The 18084-nt window shown below is 28.5% G+C and overlaps 4 protein-coding genes across 6 annotated transcripts; 2 read left to right on the top strand and 2 right to left on the bottom strand.

The window, feature by feature from the left end:
• Positions 1 to 1393: 1393 nt before the first annotated feature.
• LOC113377275 (short-chain specific acyl-CoA dehydrogenase, mitochondrial) lies at positions 1394 to 4050 on the top strand. Its single transcript, XM_026617532.1, has 6 exons — positions 1394 to 1537; positions 1605 to 1814; positions 2191 to 2361; positions 2854 to 3111; positions 3283 to 3429; positions 3512 to 4050. The coding sequence occupies exons 1-6, from the start codon at positions 1501 to 1503 to the stop codon at positions 3907 to 3909; spliced, it is 1221 nt and encodes a 406-aa protein (XP_026473317.1). The 5' UTR covers positions 1394 to 1500; the 3' UTR covers positions 3910 to 4050.
• Positions 4051 to 5627: 1577 nt separating this feature from the next.
• Positions 5628 to 7907, bottom strand: LOC113375757 (myotrophin-like). 2 transcript variants are annotated; one of them, XM_026615704.1, is made up of 5 exons: positions 7781 to 7907; positions 7457 to 7636; positions 7265 to 7375; positions 6135 to 6218; positions 5628 to 5868 (listed from the first exon to the last, which is right to left on the bottom strand). In XM_026615704.1, the coding sequence occupies exons 2-5, from the start codon at positions 7523 to 7525 to the stop codon at positions 5782 to 5784; spliced, it is 351 nt and encodes a 116-aa protein (XP_026471489.1). In that variant the 5' UTR covers positions 7526 to 7636; positions 7781 to 7907; the 3' UTR covers positions 5628 to 5781. The 2 variants fall into 2 exon arrangements, with proteins under 2 accessions (XP_026471489.1, XP_026471490.1); XM_026615705.1 differs by having other exon boundaries at positions 7777 to 7797.
• On the top strand, positions 7849 to 11416 carry LOC113375755 (adenosine 3'-phospho 5'-phosphosulfate transporter 1). 2 transcript variants are annotated; one of them, XM_026615701.1, is made up of 9 exons: positions 7849 to 8012; positions 8087 to 8313; positions 8931 to 9136; positions 9381 to 9605; positions 9670 to 9820; positions 10236 to 10450; positions 10537 to 10662; positions 10743 to 10931; positions 11299 to 11416. In XM_026615701.1, the coding sequence occupies exons 1-8, from the start codon at positions 7981 to 7983 to the stop codon at positions 10917 to 10919; spliced, it is 1359 nt and encodes a 452-aa protein (XP_026471486.1). In that variant the 5' UTR covers positions 7849 to 7980; the 3' UTR covers positions 10920 to 10931; positions 11299 to 11416. The 2 variants fall into 2 exon arrangements, with proteins under 2 accessions (XP_026471486.1, XP_026471485.1); XM_026615700.1 differs by having other exon boundaries at positions 10743 to 10907; positions 11299 to 11396.
• Positions 11084 to 14274, bottom strand: LOC113375756 (transmembrane protein 216-like). The gene is made up of 3 exons (XM_026615703.1): positions 14240 to 14274; positions 13816 to 14101; positions 11084 to 11481 (listed from the first exon to the last, which is right to left on the bottom strand). Exons 2-3 carry the CDS (start codon positions 14033 to 14035, stop codon positions 11288 to 11290), a joined length of 414 nt encoding a protein of 137 aa, XP_026471488.1. The 5' UTR covers positions 14036 to 14101; positions 14240 to 14274; the 3' UTR covers positions 11084 to 11287.
• Between the last annotated feature and the right edge of the window lie 3810 nt (positions 14275 to 18084).

Here is an 18084-nt window from a genome sequence, read left to right as displayed (position 1 = left end):
TCGTTTTTGTTTGTAGTTATCTTTCCCTGTAGCTTTGTGATAGAAGCACAAGTTCTAAAATATATTTATTAACTATATTCTTAACGAAATTACACTAGCATGAAGAACAATTTTTAAATCTGACTGATCCACAATTAGAGTTTTTGGGAAAACCAAGTACATTTAGAATTTAATCAGTTTTGAGACAATTTCAAGCAATTAACATGTTCAGTTATAGTCATGTTAGCAAAAATGTATAATAATAAACTCACAAATTCATACAAATCAATTATCATATAAATGTGTAGTTAAAAAAGTGCAATGCATCATAAAATAATCATATTTAAATTGTATTCATAAACAAATGGGATATTGAAAAAGTATGGAGAAATAAAGACATTTCAAAATATTTCAGAAATATATAACTATAGCAAATAATTAGAATAATGAAAAATATACATTTACATTATATATCGTAAAATTATATTTATAAGTAAAAATATATGTATCTAATATGTTCCTTTTCTATTAATTGTATTGATATGTAAATAATTAAAGTTAAAAAGGTTAGTTGTAATTTTCACCATCTATGTTAATCTTAACATTGTTAATAGCTACAATAACATAAAAGCTTCAAAGTGGCTCTTATTTCAAATTTTATAATCAAACAACCCTAAAAAAAGTCGACCAAAATAAGGTTGATCATAAATTTCAACGTATACATGAGCCTAAGGGTGCATTATAATGCAACATACGAACGCATTTAAATAAAACAAGAAAAAGGTTGCGATCACCGCTCAAAAGTCAACAAAATACTTACAAATGACAAGATAAATGCATTAATTCAGGTTTAAAGTCTACTATTCTATGTTTGCAAGCGGAGGAAAACATTTTGCGTTATTTTCAAGAATTAAATTAAAAATGTCAAAATATGAAGTTTTAGAACTGTAATTAAATAAAACAATAAATTGATACTATTGGTTTTTTAAAAAATACCAAAATACCTATTTAAGTTTCGATGTACAAAATTTAATTTCAAAAGTACAATTATGCTAGTTTATGAACTCTTTTGTGTAATGGTAAATGCTTGTCATGAAAATTTAAGTAAATTATATTCAAATAAACCAAGACATTCGCGAAATAAACTATGATAGAAATTAGAAATATTTTTTATTATTCGTTATGTTCTATTTATTCCTTTTTGACTACAGGTTGTTAAACCCTGGTCACGATAGACTTTGTGCAGACAAAAATAAACACTATCATTGTTTTGTTTTATTTTTCGGCCGTTCTTGCCATTGTCAATAGTTTTTGACAATATTACAATGAAATTTTATATGTGGTTATTTATTCTTAAGATTTGAATTTATTTTTGCTTCTTTATTGTGAATACATTGCAAAATATTCAGATTTTATTATCATAGTTTTTATAGGTTATATTATTAAACGTTAACGAATATTTGTGATTAAACTTCGATTTTGTTTCTTCTATATTATAAATATTACATAAATAATTTAATCATGTTCTCGAGAAAAATGCTGTGTTTGTTAAGAAATAGTAATGTGACGATTTTAACATATAAGACTCTATTAGATGCATTCGTTTCATATATCAATATTTTCAGTTTGGACTAAAGAGAATACTAGAAATATTGCATGCATGTCTGCCTTACCAGAGACCCATCAGATGCTCTACAAAATGTGTAAGGATTTCTCTGATAGTGAATTGAAACCGAAAGCTTCTGAATATGATAAAACACACACATACCCCAAAGACGTTATTAAAAAAATGGGAGAATTAGGATTAATGGCTATGGCAGTACCAGAGGATCTAGGTATCCCTATTTTTTACAAAATTGTTGAAATGATAACAAGCACAATATTGTTTGTATATACCTCTATATGTATAAATTAAATTTATTTACTTAAATTCACTTATTTTACAAAAACCGTTCTAGCAGCAAATTTGTTTAACAACTTGACTTGTAACTGAAATGTAATTTGGAAGATGCTATATTATAGAGTTATATCAAATTTAATGTTTTTTTATCATTTGCAACTTAAAAACGATAATAAAATAAATGCACAATTGTAATTGTTTTTATTGTAATGCATGAGGATGAAATAATATTCATTATCCATAAATTAATATCTTTGCATTTGAATAAAAATTAAAGATTTAGATTTTATATAAATTAATAAATAATATAGGTGGAGCAGGATTGGATTATCTTGCTTATAGTATTGCAATGGAAGAAATATCTCGCGGATGTGCTTCTGCTGGTGTAATTATGTCAGTTAATAATTCTTTATATATTGGCCCAATATTAGCTTTTGGAAATGAAAAGCAAAAGAAAGAATATGTTACACCATTCACAACAGGTTGTTAAAATTTTCATATCTTTATATATATTATGTATATATATATATATATATATATATATATATATATATATATATTATACATATGTATATATATTATTACTGTTATTATAATCAATATATCTGTATCAGCCTCCAATCTTTCCAAGTAATATCAATCGTTTTCAATAACCCTGTGAATTTTTTTTTGCTAATCTAAAAACAAGCGCAGAAGCTGTGTTAAATTATATACTATGATATATACGGGCTGTGTATGTAAGATGTATCTCTACCTCCTTTTTCTTTTCCCAATCCAAATTTGACCTCATTCATGGCTGCTCATCTTGTGAATTTTTGACACAAATCTTGACCAGTATTCGAACTTTGCTTTGGGCTTTTTCAGAAGAGCCAATATGTTATTTTATTGTATATATTACATTCACTTCTTGCCCTAATTGTGAATATTGATAATACGTTCTATTACCTACATATAAAATCTTTTATCATATTTAGGTGATCGAGTAGGATGCTTTGCACTTTCTGAACCAGGCAATGGTTCAGATGCAGGTGCTGCATCTACTGTAGCAAAGTATAATGATGATAAATATGTATTAAATGGTACAAAAGCTTGGATAACAAATGGCTATGAATCCGAAGGGGTCGTGGTGTTTGCAACAACTGATAAATCACTCAAACACAAAGGCATTTCTGCATTTTTGTTACCAAAACCAATAAATGGGCTAACAGTGGGAAAGAAGGAAGATAAATTAGGTAATTGTAATAATATATTTGATTTGAATATTCAAGCCGAAGGATTGGTTTTTATTATGGTGGTTACTATAAAATGATTGATGAATTAATTTGGAAATTCTGCCCTGTCAGTAAAGAGAATAAATTTTTTATCATGCTTCTTGCTTGTCTAAGTTTCTGGTTATTTTTAAGGCATACGTGCATCATCTACATGCAGCTTAATATTTGAGGATTGTATATTATCAAAAGAAAATCTACTTGGAGAATTAGGAATGGGTTTTAAAATCGCTATGATGACTTTAGATTCAGGAAGGATAGGTATTGCATCTCAAGCACTAGGTAATTTATTAGAAAGTTTTATCTGATATTATAGAAAATCGATTAGATTAATATTAAAATTTATTAAAAATTTTGTATAAAGGCATAGCTCAAGCATCGTTAGAATGCGCGATAGAATATGCACAAAAGCGTACGGCTTTTGGAAAACCAATTTCAAAGTTACAAGCAATTCAAGAAAAACTGGCCGAAATGGCTTTGAGATTAGAATCTGCCAGATTATTAACATGGAGAGCCGCTTGGCTTAAAGATCAACATCAGCCTTATTCAAAAGAAGCAGCTATGGCAAAACTGTCTGCTTCTGAGGCGGCTACCTATCTATCGCATCAATGCATTCAGATTCTAGGCGGCATGGGTTATGTCACTGATATGCCCGCAGAAAGGCATTATAGAGATGCTAGAATTACTGAAATATATGAAGGTACATCTGAGATACAGCGATTAGTAATTGCTGGCCAGCTACTTAAAGAGTATGCTGCATAATTATTTATACACTATATAATTATATCTTTTATATTAAATTTTGATAAAGAAGTGAATATAAAAAAGATTAAATTTAATTACAAGCGTATAATTGTATATTGTTTGATTTACACCAATAAAGGCAGATCAGTAAGTTGAGTTAAATTTATATAAATTTTTTATTGCCATTTTCGCTTTTACTATATTAATTTAAAGATGCATTTACGAGCATATTTAATATCTCAGCTTTCAATATCATGTCAACTCCAAGCTATAATTTGGATGCATGACTGCCTACATTTAAAGAAAATACTTGCAATGCATATACAATCATTCAACTCTCATTCAGTTGCTATATTGAAACATTCAAAACAATAATATTTTACATCATAATTCAAAAATGGTGTGGTAGGATGGACTAATTCTTATTGTAATTCAAAAACTTTCGAAATACAGAAGTGAGGTTTGAAAATGTTGAATATTGACACCGGATCAAAAAATTTATTAATAAAAATTTTGCATATAAATTAAATATGTGTAAAAATGTGATAATTTAATGTCTGTTTTTCACCGGCAAAGGACTGTTAATGGCAGTTTTTCCTTCATATCTCTAAACCCTTGATTATTTTCTTTAAATGTATATCAGTTTTAGTTATTTTTTCTGTTAGGTTTGAACCTGCTGGATCTGCCAAAACCAATTGTTTTTTTTTTTTTTTTTTTTTTAAACAATCATATCCATGGAACCGTTTCTTTGAATTTTTTTTAATATATATATATATATATATATATATATATATATTAGGGTGGTCCTTAAAATGGTCATTTTCGAATTTCTTTGCTCCCAGGGGCTCAAATGGTTCCAAATAGATAAAAAACAATTCTCTGAAAGTTTCAGCTCTTAATATTAACGTTTAGATAGAGCGCAATTCAATCAAAGTTTTGTATGGAAATAGCATGGAAAAATTTTCAAGATTTTTAAAAATGTTTTTTAGATGTAATTTAGCAAACAAATGAATGAATAAAACTCATTCATTTGTCGCTGAGTTATACCTAACACATTTTTTTTTAATTTTCAAAATTTTTTCCATGCTCTTTCCATACAAACTTTGACTGAATTGCGCTCTATCTAAACGTTAATATTAAGAGCTGAAACTTTCAGAGAATTATATATATATATATATATATAGCATTGAAATTATGCATTATAATCATACGATTAATCTAGTTCAAATTAGTTGATACTACGTTTTTAGTTTTCAAATAAGCTTGTTATTTGTGTTAGCTAAACGTTAAGTATTTAAGCACACAATGAAAAATAAAACATTTTCTTTGTTCATAAATATAAAAATGTATTTGCACACATAAGCATGAATCTTCAACAACTAACTACAAAAGCCTTTCACTACACTATATGTGTACTTATTGGTTGGTTTAAATTTATTATATTTGTTAGTTTCATATATGTAACTTATAAAAATGCATAAATATTAAATAATAAATATCAATAAAATGACCTTTTACTGATATATCCTTAAACTAGCATAGGAAATTTCTTGACTAATGATAATCTTATTTGAAGGAAATTGCAAATTATCTCTATTTTTTCATAAACTTATAAAAATATTAAATAGATATCGATACGAATTTCAGTCAATCAATGATTAGTTCATTCTGTATAGTGAAAATGTGATTTATCTAACTTAATAAGATAAAAGTCATCAGAGATGGTGACATGTAAAAATATTTTAAATATGAATATGCCCGTTGTTAAATATGCTTTTAGTAATCACATCTATTTTGATACAAAATGTAATATATGTAAACATATATATTCAAAAAATGTATATGTTTACATATAGAACTTATGATCTTAATAATACATAATTTTAAAATTTATGCCAGGAGAGCTTTAATTTCTGGTTTTTCTGCTGCGTCAATATAACTTGTTCCATCAGGAGTTCTACCTTGAACATTAGCACCCTGCATATAAATTAATGATTATTAAACTTATTGGAATATTAAAAAAATCTTAAACTTTTAGCAACACTGTCATAAAGAAATAGTGATTCATTTTTTGTTAAAGTGTTTTTTTTTACTGTACTGATATAAAAATGTAATATGGTTGAGCACCTGTTAGAAATAAGGAAACATTACTCAATCTTATTATAAAACAGAATAACATCAGGTGTGCATAATAAAAAGAAGTTACAATGATAATGTTACTATCAAAGAAACCTTTATATTACATTATTTAGTAGAATCCGTACACAGTCGGTGTGACCCTCCCAGATAGCTGCTAACAAACAGGTTATTCCATATTTATCTTCTGCCTATAATTATGGATATCAAAATTAACAAAGTATTATACATAAGCATAATGGTATTAATTAATTTCTTAACACACATTATATTTTACAAAATTAATAAATAATATTAATTATTGACTTACTGTAGGGCAAGTTATAGTAATGGCAAAAAAAATCGAAAATGAAAATTTTTATATATCTTTACGTTTCAGAAGTTTCTGAACATTTTGGCACACGGAGTGTGCGGATACAAATTTTCGTCGGCGACTTCGGGAACACGGATCAACCGATTTGGATAATTCAAAAAACATTCGATTTGAATTGATAAGGAAACGTGCTGATTAGTTTTTGGCGGAGGCAGATCTAGCCGTTCCGAAGATACGGGGCAAAAAGTGCCAAAAACGGTAACTCAGTTTTTAAGAGAACGGAACGTCCGATTTTAATAATTCAAAAAACATTTTACTTGCATTGGCAAGATGAAGAACTGAAATTTTTAGGAAGGCAGGTCCAGCGGTTATGGACTCAATAAAAATAAGTTAAAAAAATTTCATTTGGCGGTCAAAAATGTTTATTGGACTTATGCACATCAAATTATCAGATATTTTATAGAGATTTTTATAATGTGTACAATTTTGTGTAATTTTTTTTGGGTTCCGTACCAAGATTTTTAATTATGGTACAAGAAGTTCCAGCAATTTGGCTTGGGGCACGATGCCATGCACCCCACTAATTCAATAATTAATGTTAAAAAAAAGTATAAGAACAACAGAGAAGCATACAAAACAGAAAGAGAGCAAATTAGTTCAATCATGTACTCAATATATTCATAACTAAAAAATTTCTATGTGTTGGTAAATTTCTTAAGCAGAACTCAGTGTATGAAAATCTTTGACTACATTAGCACTTGAGACCAATTACAATATTTATAGTTCTATTATTAATAAAAGGTAGGATGAATGATAGTGCTAACAGGATAGTTTTAATTATTTCTCACAAAGTACTTTCAAAAGAGTGAACATGGTGAACATTATTAAAAACAATATAAAATATAGTGTTTTGTGTTGACTTACATTAACATTTGCCCCTTTGGACAACAGGTAAGTGATCACTTGAGTTTGTCCATAATCCGCCGCATAATGTAAAGGAGGTCTCCCGTCGATCACCAGATTGATATCGATGTTCTACAAATGACAAAACTAATATAGTTAATAATATAATCATAAATAATGCTCCGACATGTTATAGGTTAAAATGTAACTTACTTTATTTTCTACGATATCTTTAACCTGCTCCAAATCACCATTCTTGATTGCCCATACTAATTCACTCATATTTTGAAATTTAATATTGAACTGTATTTGTGTAAATAACTTTTATTCGAAATAATTTCGTTACGTAGATTATAAAATGATTATAGTGCCTCAGCAGATGCTTTTCGAAAACTGTCAAAGATAATTAATTTATACAATTTTTTTTTATTTTGTTTTATTTAATGAAATACAAAAATTCAAACAGGCACACTAATTTTACGCAATTTTTTTTTATAACATTTTATTATGACTCAATCAATTTGAATTTATACCCACACAAAAAAGATCGTCTTCTGTCAAAGATTTCTTGCTAACGTGGACTGATTTTGACAGAATTCCTCTGTCAATTTTAAAGCTCAGGCTTTATAATTAATCTTTATTTAAACATGAATTATGTGATTACTGAAACTAGATCAATTTTTACAACATATAACTAATATGCATTTAAATTTTACGATTTGACGCACGTCCCAATAATGGCTAATAATATTCCTGAAATTATAATATGGTATATTCTTACAACGTGATATAAAACATTCCAATACCATTCGAATTTAATTATCATAAATGTTTATTTTACAGTTTGTTGATAGCAGGATGTGTTGGAACAGTATTTTTATTCTCACAAATTATACATAATGCAGTTGGATCTTCAGAAATTTCTTTATCACAAATAATTAATAATCAGCCGAAAGAATATTCTTGGCTATTAAGACTTGGACTTAATTGCATTGGATATGTATCCATTTTTGGACCTTTATATATCATCAATAAATATGTACACAAAACTAACTATCTTGACAGAGCAGGTATGTGCTATTAAATGTACAATGTATTTTTCAAAACTTGTAGCTTTTCAACATAATGATATTTCTATAGTGTTCCGGAGGCTTCAAGATGTTTCATATACCCTGACAACTTTTTATTATTATGTTCTTTTTATTTTATATTCATTAATTTGTATTATTCGCATTGCACCGCATGCTTTCACTTTACGTTAATATTGATGTAGAGAAGTGTATATCAGTTTATTTTAAATTATTACATTCTACAAAATTTGTTGGTTGATATACATATTTACTTGGTCAAGACGTTAAATATTTTGGTTTCAGTTCAAAGTTTGAATTAAACACATTTTTTCTTCCTAGAATATTAACCATTCTTTGAACATTCAAATAATTTTTTTCTATTAGCGAAATTAAGTTGCAAATTGCATTGATTAATTATATGTGAAAGAAATATTGTATATTAATATTTACCTTTATAATATATTAACATTCAACATAATTTTTTTCTATTAGCGAAATTTAGTTTTAAATTGCATTGATTAATTATATGTGAAAGAAATATTGTATATTAATATTTACCTTTATAATATTGTGAAGATAATATACTTAATTCTACTTTAATTATTGACTGTTCTTAGGCTCTGGGTATGTTTCGTGTTTGACACGAATGTGTTTGTCAGAGCAAGAAAAACTAGGTGATACGCAGTCTCAAACTTTGAGCAAGGCTGACCTTAATACAAAGAAAAGCTTTCTAGAAGAATGCTCGCTCCTGACTGTTTGCCTAACGGGTTTAATGGGATCATATCTAACATGGGGACTATACCAGGAGGAGATTATGACTCATGTTCGTTTCATATATTAACTATATTAACTCAATTCTGCTTAATAATTTGCTTATTCATACAATAGTTTTATTTTAGTTTCAACATTTTAACATCCACCTATTATGATTTTCATAACGCTAACAATTATTATTTCAATTACAAATAGTAACAAATTATCCAGCTTTGATCAACTGCAGTGGCATCCCATTTTAAAATGCTATATTAATATAGAAACTTAAAAAACGAACAATTGATATTTTTCAGGAGTACATAAACAGTGAAGGAAAGAAAACTACATTTAATGATTCACAATTTTTAGTATTCATCAATCGTAGTTTATCGTTTATACTTGCATTAATTTATATTTCAATTAGAAAACAGCCTAGACACAGGGCTCCTCTATACAAGTATTCCTTCTGTTCCTTCTCAAATATTATGAGCGCCTGGAGCCAGTATGAAGCTTTGAAGTATGTTAGTTTTCCAACGCAGGTAATTGGTTATATTTGTGTATCATAATAAAGTTGTCATTATTTAATTAATATTTTTATTCTAGGTTTTAGCAAAATCTTGTAAAATATTACCAGTTATGGCAATGGGAAAAATAATATCACGTGTTAAATATGAAAATTATGAATATATTACTGCAGCACTTATCTGTATTGGTATGGTATTTTTCTTGTTTGGAAGTACAAGCGATCATAAAGGTATGTAATCAGAGTTCATTTAAAATATGGCTTTGAGGTGGTATCAAAGTCTATGAATTAATTTAAAATAATATGCAGATAGAAATTTGCCTATTGCAAAGGTGCAAAAACATGTTACAAATATATTAGCTTTAAAAGGTAGTTTTAAGGTAATCAAGGTATTACTAATCATCTCAATATAAGATGACTATATGTCCATAATACAAAGCAATATTTGTCCATGATTTAAAATATGTTTCATATCTTTGTTTTGTTATGAGCATTGTTCGAGAAAACGCTTACTCGCTCAATGCTTGTACCTCGAATTTTGCTCGCATGTCGAACGCTTTGTTGGCGCCCGTATCTCAAAACAGGTTAGGTCACTCGTGAGTCGAGGTACAACTGCATTGAGAAAATAATTAATTTATTTTTTCAGGTAATTCAGCGACCACTATGTCAGGAGTAATATTACTATCATTATACATGTTATTTGACAGTTTTACATCAAATTGGCAAGGTGCATTGTTTAAAAAATATTCAATGAGTTCAATCCAAATGATGTGTGGTGTTAACTTGTTTAGCGCATTGTTTACTTTAATTTCCCTATTGCAACAAGGCGGATTCATGGAATCAATTATGTTTATGACACAGGTAACATAATGCAAAAACCCATATTTATTCTCAAAATTATCTCTTGGGCCAAAAATTAATATAAAATGAACATTATTATTTAATAGCACCAGAAATTTATAGGGGACTGCATTTTATTGTCAATAAGCTCAGCTAGTGGCCAACTTTTTGTTTATTTCACCATTGCTACTTTTGGACCAGTGGTTTTTACTATTATAATGACGCTCAGACAGGTATAAATTGATAATTTTATTTCTTAATTAAATTTTTAAATAAACTCAGCAACCAAAATTTAATTGATGCATTATTTTAGGCTATAGCTATACTTTTATCATGCATAGTCTATGGGCATAGCATAACAGCCCTTGGAATATTTGGTGTACTACTAGTGTTTTGTGCGATATTTCTTAGAGTTTATTGTAATCAGAGGTTGAAGTCTATTAATCAAAAGAGACTGAATTTGGAGAATAAGCCAAAAGTTGTAATATAGTTTTTTAATTTAGTATGTATAAATCAATTAAAAATTAAACGCATGTTATTTAACCTTTCTTCAGTATTCATTTACTAACATTAAATTTACATATATTGAATACCATTTAAAACATATTATTTAAGGCATTTTTAGACTTTCGTACTAAATATTGGAGTAAGAATTGATGGCTTCTTGCATAATTTAAATTCATGCAGATCAATTCAGGATTTATAATCTATATACACTTTTTTCTTATTCCTAATGATGTGATAATAAAGACAGTGCTAAATATTATATAATAGAATAATATTTTTATAAAAAGTCTTCTCTATATGTTTTCGGTGCAAAACTTGTTACAAAAAATATTAATATATAAATATTTTTATCTAATCATAAGAAGGTGGCTGGCACATTGTGAACACATACATTATAGCAAAGAACAGCTCTGCTCCCTGTAGAGCCAACATCAGAGAGCAAAGTATATATTCCAGACGAAGAATAAAAGATTGGAAAATCAGAAAATATGACACTCCAATTGCTGAAGGTATCGTTAGGAATATTGAAATGCAAACAGTTTTATCTGGAAGAAAATTAATCTGTGTCAGTTGAAATACACAACATGCTTAAGAATTACGAATATCTTTTTTCATATTCTGTTGGGGAATAGTCTCAATCATTTTGAAAGAGATTGTACCACATGTAAATGCTTTTGTTATAACAGATTCACAATATTCTACATTTTTCCATTTCCAAATAATTTAGTCCACTCATTTTTTTGCTTAAATTTTTGTAATAGATTACAACAAACTATATCTGAAGGTTTTAACTGTCAAAACTAATTGTGCTAAATATGTTCATTAGTGATTACATGTTTGGGATACGTGTTCCAAAGCAACAAAAAAAAGCGATAATAAAAGTTTTTGAATATATTTTTTTCAACTAATAGTTTGGTTTTAGTTTAAATGTAATATGCTTTGCAACTAATGTTGCATAAAAGTGCAACATACAATTTCTGAGTTTAAAATAGGCGTGTATGTAAATTTTAACTGTGTATGTTAGGTTTACTGTGAGTGGTACTTTTATTTCATAATACTATTGCTTTTATGTACTATATATATTCAAGTATATACCATTTATTTTAGCATTTGCAATTAAATATTATAACCAAATAATAATCATAATAAATAGCAAATCCTATTAAATGGCTATAGAAGCGAGTGATAAGATATCATGCAGGAGCCTAGTTATTTGAACAATTAACAATAATAATGGAAAAGCAGTGCTTGTATATATATATATATATATATATATATATATATATATATATATACACACACACATATATATAGTTCTGTACATATAAGTGTGTGGTTTTTTTAGGTTGTGGAAGATACATAATGAAGCGCTTTCGGGCATCCATCCAATAATGAAAATATTTAATGAGAAAGAATTTCTTTGTTAGAATAGCCTATGTTTCAAATCTTGGTTTGACTCATCTTCAGTGCATAGAATTAATTCAAACAAAACAAAAAATGAGAAGCACTAATTGAAATGTACACAAAGTTATGAAACAAAAAAAAAATAATATTAATATTTAATTAGATCACAAAGTACCTTTACAAGTTTTTTTATATAACTTATTTGCTTTATTTTAATGTTAATTTTTTTTTGGTTTATAACAAAGATATCATTGTTCCCATCCTATTTCCATGACGTTTACGAGCCTCATAAAAACCTTGCAATAGGTGATTACTCATTTGTATTCAAAGAGTTCAAAATGATCACAAAACCGTACCTTTACAAGTCTTCTTTCTATATAACTTATTTACTTTATTCTATTTTTTTTTTTTTTTTTTTCAGTTACTTCTTACTTAGTGATTCTCATTTTTGTTTGAATTCTTTGTATACACTAAAGATGGGTCAAACCAAGACTCTAAACATATGCTATTCTAATAAAGACCATCTTCTTTATTAAATTGTGTTATTATTGGATTGATGCTCAGAAACACTTTCAACGTAGTATATATATGAGCCGCTTAGTACACACATCGATTAACTCCATAAAACAAAAAGTTGAGAAACGCGATGATTTAATGTATATTGTTTTTTAAAATTTCCCTGATAATATGAATTCAAATATAAATGTAGAAGCGTCGATGCACGGCCAGAACAGATACAGCGTTACTGAAACGATTTACATTATACAGAGTTAATCGAAATGGCTTCTGAAATAAATTACTTATTATTCAATGGCCAAAAAAAATTTGCCATTTAACGGTGCTAATCTTTATTATTCCGGAAAGTTATTATAAATACTAAAAGTTATGATTATACCAAGTTCTTTCCCACTAATATCTCAGTTTTTTCAAAAAGTGGAGTTAGTCGATGTGTGCACTGAGCGGCTCATATAGTTCATGTTAATTTTGAAATATATGAATGAACTTATAGAAGGCATAAAACAGATCCCGACACTGCCTCAGGTATTGAATAAATTGTTCTTACATTAATTACTAATTAATCCACAATTAGTGCCAGTATTATGATAATATTAATATTTTGTATTAATTTTGATCTTGTTCTTAAAATTGCTTACATCCATTGATAATGACAAAGACGTATGTCTAAAACTTACGATAAAATAAACAAGATTTGTAATCTTTTCCTTTCTTACTCAATATAATGCCTTTACATAGTTTATTCATATTCATATATATTTATATATACAGATGGAAAAAAGGGATAAAATTTTCTAGTATTATGCAGGTTCCAGTTAATGTAATAAAACAATATTAAGGTTTTTCCTTAGATCCTTTGTTATGTCTCGATGTCCTTAAGGGTACATACACATATCATATATGCATGTGAAAAATAAGTGGATGGAAGTTAAAACACATGTTTCCATAAAAATACAAACCATGTTCACTCAAATTTCCTTTTCTGCCTAAATATATCCTTAATGTTTCAATAACAAATAATAATATCATCAGTCCAGCATCCAGAGCAAGTTTGTTTTCAGCATATGCTAAATTCACAGCTTTTAAAAGTCCCATCCCAAATTCACAAGCAGCAAACATTCCGAAATAAAACGAATTCAAATACAATAAAATTTCGTACGTTAAGCTTGGATTCACCATTTTCAACAAATGTTTGAATTTACATGAATTTCATTTTTCGTTCTGTGTTTCTTTCGGCAAACTAACCTATAGGACGTGATATCAATTTAAAATGAATTTCCAATGCTTTCAGTTATAGGAACTTAAATAGAACTTCATTAAACTAAAATTGTATTTATAAACATTGCCTCATATGTGTTCCAAATACACGAAAGCTTATTGTACCAAAATAGATTCAAGCATGACAGGGCCCAGTATTCTGATCGTCAATATTTACTTAAATTCATTTTTGATACAGTTAACATCAGATCTTCTAAATTTTATCGCAAAATCAATTTAATATTGATTCAAATCTGTTAAATGAATCACTCTATATACAATAAGTTTGTCAAAAACTAATAGATTAAAAGGCTTTGTAGTTGTAGTTTCTTGCATGATGGCGATCTGTTCATTCAAGCACACAGCTTAATCGACATTGCTGCTTTCGATATCATGAAAGTTTTTTTTTTTTTAAATTAATTTGATTATTAGGTTTTGCATAGAAGTTCGAAAATTTACATTTAAAATGTAAGGTTTTAATTCCATTGATTTTCATCATTCTAACCTTTTGCTATAATCGACTCGAACCATAAATATATTAAATTAACAATGAATATATTAATTCTAATAATATTCTAATTATTTTCTAATATTTTCTAGGACTTAACTGTCGTTGTAGAAATGCAGTGGCGGTCAATCATATTACCATAGTATAAAAAAAGGGTGTCCTGTATAAAAAAGTTGCCATGAGTGAGATGGGTTACTATAAAAATCTTGTTACTTGAGGTTTTAAATTTTAAAATGAATAGAATTATTAACTTACCGTAGGGCAAGTTAAGGTGCGTCCACACCTAACGAACGAACACGAACGAACATAAAAGAACGTACCAGAACGAACGGCAACAGCATAGTGTGGACGCCACGACGATCACGAACGAACATAAACAAACATGGCGAGCAATGTTCCGCAACTTGTCGGTACATCAAAGGGAATTGTTCGTTCATGTTTGAACTCGTATGTGCAGTGTGGACGTCTCAACGAACGCAAACGAACATTTTTGTTTTAATAATTTTAATAATTTAATAATAATTTTTTAATAATTTAATAATAATGTTAATAATTTTAATGTTTGAAAATTTTAATAATATTTACTTTTAATTATTGTGTACAGTTTGAAAATTTTGAATAAATTATGGAATGGTCAAATGACGTAATTTTATCATTCATAAATGAAATAGAAAAGTTTCCTATAATATGGGAGACTAAAGACCCTTTTTATAAAATTATTAGAAAAAAAAAAGATGCTTGGGAAAGTGTAGGCAAAACGTTTGGGATGTCAGAAGCTGCAGTAAAGAAGAAATTGCAGTCATAGATAAAAGAAGAGTATGATTGCAGTCTTTACAATTAAATATCAAACTTGTTATCATAAAAAGACATTCAACATATATGTTGAGGATGAGAGTATGAAAATTGAGTATAGTTAGCTCAAGCCTGGAATGTTCAGCTTGCTCCGAATATGAATGCTGAAGAAAGAAAACGACTCAAAATATAAATATTAAATACAAAAACTGAGTGAAATTAATTGAATAATTTATTTACAGTATATTTACAAAATATACACGAACAAAAATCACACAAAAACCAGTGAAAATGCCGTATGATTAAAGCTTACATCCATATCAATAATAAAACTGACGTTTCACGGAACATCTACGAACAACGAAAATTCAAGCGCTCACTGCTTTTAAGCGCTTGTTCAAGTTCGTTTGGAATTTTTCGCGTTTGTTCGTGTTCCCGTTCGTTCTTCTTTGTATTTTCTTGTTCGACATGTTCGTTCATGTTCGTTCGTTAGGTGTGGACGCACCTTTATAGTAATCGCAAAAAATCGAAAATGAACATTTTTATACATCTTTACGTTTGAGAGGTTTCTGAACATTTTGGCATATAGAAAAAATGGATGTATGTGTGTATATACGCGTGAGTGTGTGTGTGCGGATACAAATTTTCGTCGACGATTTCGGGAACATAGTTTAACCGATTTCAATTATTCAATAAACATTCGATTCCTATCAATAAGGAGACGTGCCGATTAGTTTTTGGCATAAGCAGGTCTAGCCGTTTCGAAGATACGGGGCAAAAAGTCATTTTACTTAAGGTGCGTCCACACCTAACGAACGAACACGAACGAACATAAAAGAACGTACCAGAACGAACGGCAACAGCATAGTGTGGACGCCACGACGATCACGAACGAACATAAACAAACATGGCGAGCAATGTTCCGCAACTTGTCGGTACATCAAAGGGAATTGTTCGTTCATGTTTGAACTCGTATGTGCAGTGTGGACGTCTCGACGAACGCAAACGAACATTTTTGTTTTAATAATTTTAATAATTTAATAATAATTTTTTAATAATTTAATAATAATGTTAATAATTTTAATGTTTGAAAATTTTAATAATATTTACTTTTAATTATTGTGTACAGTTTGAAAATTTTGAATAAATTATGGAATGGTCAAATGACGTAATTTTATCATTCATAAATGAAATAGAAAAGTTTCCTATAATATGGGAGACTAAAGACCCTTTTTATAAAATTATTAGAAAAAAAACGATGCTTGGGAAAGTGTAGGCAAAACGTTTGGGATGTCAGAAGCTGCAGTAAAAAAGAAATTGCAGTCATAGATAAAAGAAGAGTATGATTGCAGTCTTTACAAGTAAATATTAAACTTGTTATCATACATAGACATTCAACATATATGTTGAGGATGAGAGTATGAAAATTGAGTATAGTTAGCTCAAGCCTGGAATGTTCAGCTTGCTCCGAATATGAATGCTGAAGAAAGAAAACGACTCAAAATATAAATATTAAATACAAAAACTGAGTGAAATTAATTGAATAATTTATTTACAGTATATTTACAAAATATACACGAACAAAAATCACACAAAAACCAGTGAAAATGCCGTATGATTAAAGCTTACATCCACATCAATAATAAAACTGACGTTTCACGGAACATCTACGAACAACAAAAATTCAAGCGCTCACTGCTTTTAAGCGCTTGTTCAAGTTCGTTTGGAATTTTTCGCGTTCGTTCGTGTTCCTGTTCGTTCTTCTTTGTATTTTCTTGTTCGACATGTTCGTTCGTGTTCGTTCGTTAGGTGTGGACGCACCTTTATAATGACGAGATGAAGAATTGATTAAATTCTCATGAAGGTCTAGCGGTTTTGGAGGTCTAGTAAAAAAAATATAAACTAGTTGGTGTAAATAATCGACTTAATCAATAAAAAATAAATTAATTTATGAGTGATTAAAGTATGAAAACGAACGAACACGTTAACTCGGGATATTTTCTAAGAGCAAATTTTCAAAAATCAACAATTTTTATAATTGAATCAGTATCCGTAGGACTTTATTGGTTTAGTATGTTCATTAAGATCAAGTACTCTATCGTTATACCAAGTAAATCGTTCAATTTTATATTTAACACACGTCAAAAAAACTACTTATTTTCTCAAACTTTGATGAATTTTTTAAATTAAACTACATGTTGTAAGACCGTAATATTTCAGTAATTTCTATAGACCATAATATATATCGCCAAAAAAAGTTCCATAAAAATCGACTAAATTTTTTTTTTCAACAGTTAATTACAAGAAAACGGCTCGGTAGATTTTCACCTAAAACTAATCAGTATTATTTCCGACTAATATCTTTCGAACAGTTTTTGATTTTTCAAAATCGATTAGGTAGTATGAGCTTTAATGTGGACGAAAAGTTTAACACTTTGCTCCAAATTACAAAGAAACGGCTCGGCAGATCGTCGCACAAAACTGACAAACGATAGTCCTCATCGAGATACATCAAATGGCTTTTAAATTTCTGAAATAGGTTCAGGCGTTATTGAGAAAATGTTGATTAAAGGTTTATTTTTGACAAATGCCAAAAAAACGAAACGAATTTTTGCAAACTTTGACGATTTTTTAAAGTTAAACGAGTTGTCGAAGAGTCGTAATATTTTAG

The sequence above is a fragment of the Ctenocephalides felis genome, unplaced genomic scaffold (genome assembly GCF_003426905.1).
Source record: "Ctenocephalides felis isolate EL2017-DRISC unplaced genomic scaffold, ASM342690v1 CF-g0.4_SCAFFOLD_01886, whole genome shotgun sequence".
Classification (NCBI taxonomy): domain Eukaryota; kingdom Metazoa; phylum Arthropoda; class Insecta; order Siphonaptera; family Pulicidae; genus Ctenocephalides; species Ctenocephalides felis.
This window is presented reverse-complemented; position numbering and strand designations above follow the sequence as displayed.